The 8,898-nt window shown below is 52.3% G+C and overlaps 1 protein-coding gene across 1 annotated transcript in view; it reads left to right on the top strand.

The window, feature by feature from the left end:
- Positions 1-61: 61 nt before the first annotated feature.
- Positions 62-8,898, top strand: part of SNX19 (sorting nexin 19) — a gene marked incomplete at its 5' end in the record, with an annotated part of 17,470 nt that continues 8,633 nt past the window's right edge. Inside the window, 9 exons of the mRNA XM_010013011.1 lie at positions 62-129; positions 185-739; positions 1,099-1,243; positions 1,887-1,987; positions 2,144-2,263; positions 2,512-2,642; positions 3,740-3,836; positions 4,108-4,294; positions 6,008-6,137. Coding sequence (XP_010011313.1) covers positions 62-129; positions 185-739; positions 1,099-1,243; positions 1,887-1,987; positions 2,144-2,263; positions 2,512-2,642; positions 3,740-3,836; positions 4,108-4,294; positions 6,008-6,137 — 1,534 coding nt within the window. The remainder of the gene's footprint in view (positions 130-184; positions 740-1,098; positions 1,244-1,886; positions 1,988-2,143; positions 2,264-2,511; positions 2,643-3,739; positions 3,837-4,107; positions 4,295-6,007; positions 6,138-8,898) is intronic.

Consider the following 8,898-nt stretch of genomic DNA (forward strand, 5'->3'; position numbering starts at 1 on the left):
AAGCCGCGGAGTGAGGAAACTCCTCCAGCACCCCCTGTGCCTGAGGTCTTGCCTGTCACAGAGCAGGCAGAGCCCACCCCTGTTGGGATGCCACCCTCGCCGAGAGCCACAGAGGTGCCCAAGCGAGAGGTAGGGGCTGCTGGTGAGGAGGGAGAGGATGTGGTGAGCAGGTTGTGCCACACAGAGGAGCCCTTCCTCCGTCCACGAGCGCTGGGCAAAAAAATTAGAGCTGGAGTCTCCCGCTCCTGATGCAGGCCAGGACATGGACTTGCTGGTACCATCCCCTGCAGGGGAGTTCCTTGATGAACCCCTCCAGGACGCCTCCACTGTTCTTGAAGGACTGGATGTTTCGGGGGATGGCATAGGGGAGCTGGAGGAGAGCATTGCCACCACCTCTGCTGTTGTGCTGAGCTCCTGCCCAGGCATCCAGATCGACCCAGCAGTTGAGAAGGAAGAAGAAGCATCAGTTGTCCCTAAGAAGTCCTCCTCACAGAGGCCCTCCAGCTTGGGGAAAGATCTGGGGGCAGCAGAAGGCCCATCACAAAGCTCTCCAGACCCTGGGCAGGCTTTGTCCCTGCTCTCTTCTTCCCCAATGGCCTCCATCAGCACCTTCAGCTTTGAGCCCCTCAGCAGCCCTGATGGGCCAGTGGTCATCCAGAACCTGCGGATAACTGGGACCATCACTGCCAGAGAGCACAGTGGGACTGGTTTCCACCCCTACACCCTCTATACTGTCAAGGTAAAGGCCCTCCCAAAACTCATCCCTTATCCAAGCTCCCTATCCTGGCAGGGAAGCATGGAATGGTGCTTGGGAGAGAGGATTTGCTTTGTGTGTGGCTCAACAGCAGATTTTGGCAGTGGGCAAGTACTGGTCAGTGGTTAGTGGCTGTTTGGGTGTGGGATGGGGTCCTGCCAAGGGTTCCGTGGGGCTGGTTGGGTCCTTGATGCCCATCACGAGGGGTTCATGTGCTCTGAAGCTTGATGCCCTTCACATAGGGGTCCATGTGACGCACTGCTGAGGACCTCTGCGGGGTCGAGGGCTTGCAGGAGGGTTGTTTAGGGCTCTGTAAGGATCATTCTGTTGCTTTTCCTCCTCAGTACGAGACAGCCCTGGAGAGCGAGAGCGCGAGCGCGAGCAGCCTCCAGCAAGTGGCTTATCACACCGTGAACCGCCGCTACCGCGAGTTCCTCAACCTCCAGACAAGGCTGGAGGAGAAGCCGGAGCTCCGCAAGCTCCTCAAAAGTCAGTGTCTGCATCTTCCTCTCAGCCCAGCCCTCCTACTCTGAGGGTATCCCACATGTGGTGCCCACGTCCTCCATAGAACCACAGAGTGGGTTGGGGTGGAAAGGACCTGAAAGCTCATCCAGCTCCAGCCCCACCATGGACCCTCCATGTCCTTCTGATGTTGAGGCAACACTTGGTTTTGCACCTTAACAGTGATAGGGAATACTGGTGTCTTCTTTGTATGCAAGAAAGTAGAGTAATATGAGCTTTTTCACAAAGAAAAGAGTGTTTTCTAGTGCTGTTTATGTAGAAAGCTTCACTGAGCTCAGCAGGTTCCTACCTAACCCTCTGCTTCTGGTAGATCTGAGGGTTTGGCTGGAAAATTGCTTTGCAGAGGGATTTTTGGGCTCTGAGTGCTGTAGAGTCCTTGTGCTAAACTGGTGTTTGTGCTGCCTTTTAACTTTAAAGGTGAGTGATGCAAAATCCAGCAGAACACAAGTTCTCTATGGATTTAAGGCCTGATTTGGCTGCCCTGGTTTGAGGGGCATGTAGATCATCTTGGGCTACACACACATGCAAGGCAGTGTGTAGTGTTAGCCTCAGCCATCAGAGCACTAAGGTTTTAATACAGCTGTTGCTGATGGGTTTCCTTCCTTTGTAGATATTAAAGGCCCAAAGAAATTGTTCCCTGATCTCCCATTTGGAAACATGGACAGTGATAAAGTGGAAGCCAGGAAAAGTCTGCTGGAATCTTTCTTAAAGGTGAGATACTTGTTGTGTGCCCTTGTGAACTAGAAAGCAGAGCCTGGGACAGCTCTAGAATGAGTGGAGCACATCAGATCTCTTCCCAGCTTGCTCATGTATGGTGTAGGTGGAAGTTGACTCCAGAAAGACCTAAAGCTCCATCTTTCCTCGCAGCAATTGTGTGCAGTGCCTGAGATTGCCAACAGTGAGGAGGTGCAGGAGTTCCTGGCCCTGAACACTGATGCCAGGATTGCCTTTGTCAAGAAGCCTTTTGTTGTCTCCAGGATAGACAAGGTAGACAAATGGGAACTGGAGCGCTTAAACCTGCACCTAGACATGTGTCTTAGGCTGCAGTGTCTGTATGTGGATGCTGCAGGAGTAGCCAAAAAGGCCTGAATGCTCTGTGTCGTTGGGCTCAGCTTGCCAGCAAAGCCATAAAGCTCCAAAGAAACTGGGGTTTTTAATAGAAAGAAGAGCTCAAGCTTCACAACTCTTAATTCTTCAGAAATAAGAATAACTGAGAGCACTTCTGGCTCTTGCAGATCGTTGTCAATGCCATTGTGGACACCCTGAAGACAGCATTCCCCAGGTCAGAGCCCCAGAGCCCCACAGAGGATCTCAGTGAGTCTGAAGTGGATGGGAAACCTCAGACAGATGGGAAGAAGGGCAACAAGTAAGAGCTCCTTTCAGCTTCTCTGTGCTTTGTGCAGAGCAGGGACTTCATACATACACTGACTCCATTGTGGGAAGCACTGACTTGGTGCTTTACATGTTGTGGATAGTATGTTGCTGTCATGCTCCAGCTGAATTCCTTTCATGTGCTGAGTGAGGGTAGCTGAGTTCTTGTTTTGACTAAAGGAGTCTCCAGCAGCACTGAGGCTTTCACAGAAGGTGAGATTCCTCCTGAGGGAGCACTGAGGAGGTGACAAGGACATTGGTGCTCCTGGAGAACTGCTTTTTCACCCTAAACCTGTAGAATGTGGTGAGGCACTGCACAAGGTACTGGAGGTTTACTTCTGCCTTGCTCAGCACACCTTGGAGTACTTCTTCAGGAGCAGAGTTTAAGGTTGAGCATCTCTGTTGCCCACCAAGTGTGCATTTGGTGGTGCTGGCAGTGACAAGCCCCATTGGTGGTGCTGGCAGTGACAATCAGTGATTGTTCCCTTGCAGATGGAGGAGGGAAGGTTGCTCCATGAGCATGGCTTTGTTCTGGGAAATGGATGTTTCACTAGAAAAAGCTGCTCTGGACAAAAAGACACATCAAAAAAAGTCCAAATTTTGAAGCATTTTGGCTGACAAAGACATTCCTGAATGATAAACAGGCTGTTTTACAGTCTATCCCCCAATCCCAAATGCCTTTTCATAGCCTTCTTCATGTGTGTGTGTTTATTATTGGATTGCACAATCCTGCTGAGGCTGTTTCATCTCAGAGGCTTTTGTGAGCACTGTCCCTGTGGCTGCTGCAGTGCTCACACCTCACTGAAGAGAGATGCAGCATGGAAGCTTACACATAACACAAGGTGGCTGTTGTAAAGCCTTGCCAGGGCCTTGTGTAGCTGAGGAAAAGGGCTTTAGTGCTTTTATTTCATGGTTTTATTGCTGGCTTTTAGTTATCCTGGGGGAAGATGCTATTTTGAACCACTCTGGGCCTAATCAGACTTCTTAGCTTGGATGTGACATGGGATAAGGATAAGTGGTCCCAGGTCTTGGTGGGGAACTCATCACTTGCAGCTTGTGGAGACAAACCCTGACTGTGCTGTGTCTCTCCAGGTCCAGGCTGAGGTTCTCCTCCAGTAAAATTGCTCCAGTGCTGAGTGTGAGTGAAGCACAGGACAGGATCGTGTACTCCATCAGGGAGGGCAGCTCTGTAAGTTGACATCCCTCTTGGAAGTCTTTCCATGATCATAATCATTGCCCTGCTTGGGTGCTGGCTTGGAATAACCCATGTGCATGGGGGCTGTGGCTGCTGCAGCCCTGTTCCTACGTGCCAGGCTGTTGCAGAAAGGCACTAAGCAGCCATGGTTGTGCTGTTGGCTACAACAAGGTGTAAACCAGATGGTGGGAGGCTGTTTGGGCAGTGGAGACCATGTGTATCTGTTCAGCTCTGGCTGTGGCACTAATACAGTGGTGTTTTGCAGGTCTCTGGCACCCTGTCCCTGGCTGCTATGGACTCCTTCATCCAGAAGCAGGAGAAGCTGCTGGAGGCAGGCCCCAGGAAAGGCCCTGAAGGCGAGGGAGGCAGAAAAGCAAAGGAGAGCTCCATACAGGATGAGAAAGATGGGACGGGCACATTGGAGCAGGGGCAACATCCTGACACAGGCTCTGGTGAGCTCAGCCCCTCTGTTAGTGCTTTACGTATGCCCTGTGATGATTGCTCTGCTCTTTGTTACTCCTAGTGGAAGCAAATGGGGTCTTGGCTTAGTTGTGTCACTGCAGAGCTTCACTTCAGGAGTACTTGGTAGGGTTGGTGCAGAACTAAGTTACTTAAGGACACGCTGCTTAAAGTGCCAATGTTAAATGAAGCTCTTGGAAACTGCAGAATGGCCAAATTAGGGTGTCTTAGTCTCAAGTTAACCTTAATATGTCCAGGCAGTATAAAAGGGCCTTTTGAGATGCAGTTGAGTGTGGCTGGATTTGGTACACAATCCCAGTTCAAGGCATGTGCTTATAGATCCTTCCCCTGGGGCACAGGGGTGTTTTGGCCCCTCAGAGCAGTTACAAGGTCATCCTGACCATGAGCAAAGCCATGTTCTTTAAGCTGTTTCTTGGAACAGCTGAGCTTTATCAGCTGGAACTTCCTAAAACTTCCTTCCAGTGCTTCAGGCTTGGCGAGCTCTGAGCTGCAGCCATGTGCCTGTGACACTATGGGTCTGGTATTCAAAGACCAGCTTGTGTTTGAACACAACCCCATGGTTGGTGTGGGGCTGCTGGGGAGCAGGACTGGAATGGGAGGCCAGTGCCACAGGGATCCAGGGAGGCCAAGTTAGCTGAGCTCTGAAGGCCTGAGATGCTTCCCAGCTGAGCCAGGGCAGGCTGCTAAGTGCACTTACACCTTGTTTATCCAAGTGCAATGGCCTGGAGTTAGTCCAGCAGGGAGAGGAAGAGGTGCTGGGGTCTAGAATCCTTCCATTTACCTCCAGCAGTAGGTAACAGTCTCCTTGGTGCTCTGGAGGCAGAGTGGAGGGGTCAGAGCAGGGGAAGCTGCTACACAGGAGCTGGCAGAGCCAAAGCAGTAGCCTCAGGTTGAGATGCTGCCCTAGGAGTGGTTGTCTCAGTCATGTTTCTGGTACATGAGCTTGTTCAGGATAACACTTTGGGGCCAAGCAAGTCAAAACAGTGGGCTCTGACACCCTCCTGAGGATCACAAAGAGGTTTTGCTGTCCCAGATGTGTGTCACCAGGCTTATGTGTGGGTTTGGTTCTACCTGATGTATTTGGTGTATCCAGGTGGGGTTCATCCATCTTCCCGCTGAGACTTGGATCAGCCACACGATGGCAGCGTGAGGACACCAACCGGAGCCTTGAGCTGGGGAAAGAACACGTTCAAAGAGGGGAAAGTGGTGAAGAGGAGGAAGAGAGCCCTCAGCAAAGGGCCTTTCTCCTGGCTACAGTCACTGCCTTAAGGCTCTCCTGCTTTGGGCCTGTTGCCGTCCCCCTGTGTGGACTGGGGCTTGAGAATCCCTTGTCTTGACTGAGAAGGAACTTGGAGCAGCCACGTGCTGGGTCACTGCCTTATGTCTCCCCTGCTTTGGGCCTGTTGCTATCCCTCTGTGTGGACTGGGGCTTGAGAATCCTTTGTCTTAACTGAGAAGGAACTTGGAGCAGCCACGTGCTGCTCTGGTGCACCCCTTGGTTGGGAGGTTGGGGTTGTTTGGATGACATGGAAATGAAAGAGTGACCAGGGCAGGTCTCTACGGTGGCTGTGTCACAGCAGGTCAGCTGCATGGCACAAGGTGCAAGGCAGGGGAGGAGAAATGAGTTTTGGATGAGGTTTTGCACCAGGTTTCCTTTCATCTGCCCCTCCTCTTCCTTCTGGCAGACTCGGAGACAGCTTTGGCTGACCTGGCCCTGGATGTGCTTCGCCTGCTGCTGATGGATCACTGGAGCTGGCTGTGCACAGAGAACATCCAGAAGGTCTTTCACCTGCTCTTTGGGACCCTCATTCAAAGGTAAGGCCTCAGCACCTGGCCTCACAGCTCTGGGAGGTGGCATTTGGGGCTGCAGTCTTCAATGGCACTCGTGTGCACATAAATGCTTCCTGCCACATCAAACAAGGTGTATGTACAGTGAATGCCTTGGAGCTTTGCACTGGGAGCTCTTTCCCCCATGAGCAGCACTGGAACTCTAGCAGGTAGCCTCTTGTCCTTACCAGGGGAAAGGAAGGATCCAGCCCTGGGAATGGGAAGCTCCAGGGAGAAGCTGCCTTCTTGGTCTTTACACTGCTCAGGGGCTCAGCTTGTTCCTTGGACAAAAGGAGAAGAAACATGCCCAGGGAACAGCAACATGTCAAGTAACACCTCAGTGTGGCCTCCTGGGGCCTTTGTCACTGCTGCAGCCCACTCTGATCCATGGTGGGCCAGTTGTGCTGTGCCTTGGGCAATGACCCACAGATGTAGTAAGGAAAGACTTCCTTTCCAGATGGACTGGACTTGCCAAGCTGTTCTGGGGCCAATGCCTCTGTGTGGCCAAGGCACAAGGCCAAGACACACAAACAGAGCATTTCTGTGTTCTTGTGTAGCTTAGGGACTATCACTAGCTGAGGGAATGGTCCTTTAGAGTACAAGGACAGACTTCCTGGTAGGATTGGGGCTGGGGGAGTCTCAGCACTGCTTTTCCCACTCTTCTGCCCCCTTTATTCCTTCACAGGCATTCCAAGCAGGGTCAGAATGTGCAGGGCAGCACATTAGAACAGAGCTGGTAACATAAGCTCCTCTCAGCAGAGGTTGCCAAAGTGCTTTGAGGCTGCTTGGCCATCACTCCTGAGTCTGTTTCTTGGGTGGGTGTTGCTCCCATTGCTCCTAAATGGGCTCTGGTCTCTTGAGGAATGAGCTGGAACCCAATCCCTGTGTGTAAGCAGCGAGAGCTTGAGCAGGCACATCATCACCTCCTAATATGCTGTGTCCTTGTCACACAGGGAGTCTGCAGCAGTGACACGTGGCATTGGTATTTTCCACTAGAGAACTGTCACACACAGCACATGGAAGGTGGAGGAGCTCAAGTGCTGGTGGAGCAGGGAATGTGTTTGTAGCTGCTCTGCTTCAGTGGCCCTGCGTGAAGCCACGTGTGCTATAGGCAAACAGTTGGCTGGAGGTGATGCTGGGATGCTCTAAGACTCCTTAGTGCTGTGACCAGGGTACAGATGTGACCTTCAGAACCAACCCTGTGGCCCTGGGACTGGATGTGTCACCTTGAAATCCAGCTGCTTTGCTGGCTTGCTCTTGCACCCTGTCCCTGGACCACACAGAGGGTGGCTGAGGCTTCTTGTCTCTGTCCTGAGTAGCTTAAGAGGTCTCTAGCTCAGAGCTGCTTCCAATCCAGGGTCATAGCATGGGTTTGGTGGCATTTCTCTTCCATTTAAGTGTTTACGACATGATTATTGCTTGGCCAGACCTGGCACAGCCCTGCTGTTCTGTCTGCTGCTGCATCTGGGTACCCTTAGAGGTGGAGAACCCCCCAGAAGCTGTTGCGGGAGCATGTGCTGCTCAAGGCAGTGATGCTCCTGCCTCTTAGAAGTGGTAGTCAAACACGGGGTAGCAGATGGGCACTCATCCTGTCTCTGCAGTTGCTGGTCACAAAGTATGAGTAGGCATCATCCCTTCAGGAGATGAAATTCCTTGTTCCTGCCAGTAGGCATCATCCTTCGGGAGCTGAGGTCCTCTGTTCCTGTCAGTGGCTGAGGTAGGTGGTGGCAAGGAGGTGTCCTAGCAGTGGTTTGGGTGTTAGGAAGGGGTTACCCTGTTCTATCCACCATTCCCTGCATGGAGCATCCAACCACACTCCTCTTTTTTTTCCCCCCTCTTCTCTGTAGCTGAAACCACTGGAGCCAGAAGCCATCAGTCTCCTGTCACAGAGGAAGGTGGTTGTATGCCTGAAAATGGGGTTGTTCAGTAAAAGGGAGGCCCTGTGTGTGAACCCACATCCCTGTGGAGCTCATCCCATTATGTAACTGGGAATGATCCTTTCCTGGAGCCAGAAGGAGAGGTTGGGTCCATGCCTGCGAAACGACTGCCCTGCTCCAGCTCTCTCCCCTCCCACAGGCTGGAAATACAGGGCTCTTTCAGCAGGAGGCCGCCACCGCAGGAGGCTGCAGCAGTGACCTGTTGGCACAGGGGAGGAGATGGGGTTATTCTGGGCTCTGAGGGTGGTTGGTGGAGCAGCTAAAAAGCATTTGGAGTATCTGTGAGCTGTTTAGAGCCTTGTGACTCAAAGGGCTGTTAAAATACTTCTCCTCCTGGAGGGCAGCCCCAGCAGAGCGCCAGGGTCCTGGGGCTGGACCTGAGAGGAGTGTTTCAAGTGCACATCCAGGGCTGTGTGCTGTTCCTAGCTCCTTCCCGTGCATCCCAACAGGCAGCTGTGGCACTGAAACCATGGAGCAGAGGGAATGTGTCTCAGCACAGCCCAGATGTCTGCAGCCTGGATGCTGAGTGGAGCTGGGGCACAGAGCCTGTGTTGGGAGCACATGGATCTGCACAGGCAGCTTGGGTGGTATCATATTCCATGATATTCAAAATCCATACCATATTCCATCATATTCAAAATCCATACAAATCCTCCCTCCTTTACCCAGGAGCTCAGCACCACTTGGCTTGTGTTTGGCTTTGGGTCACGCTGGTGCTCCTTTGTCCCCTGTCCCATCATTCCCTGCCAAAGCACGTGGATTTAGGGAGGAGATGTTCCATCTGATTCCAGATGGAGAAGAAGGCAAGCCTT

The sequence above is a fragment of the Nestor notabilis genome, unplaced genomic scaffold (assembly GCF_000696875.1).
Source record: "Nestor notabilis isolate BGI_N333 unplaced genomic scaffold, ASM69687v1 scaffold14554, whole genome shotgun sequence".
Taxonomy (NCBI): Eukaryota; Metazoa; Chordata; class Aves; order Psittaciformes; family Psittacidae; genus Nestor; species Nestor notabilis.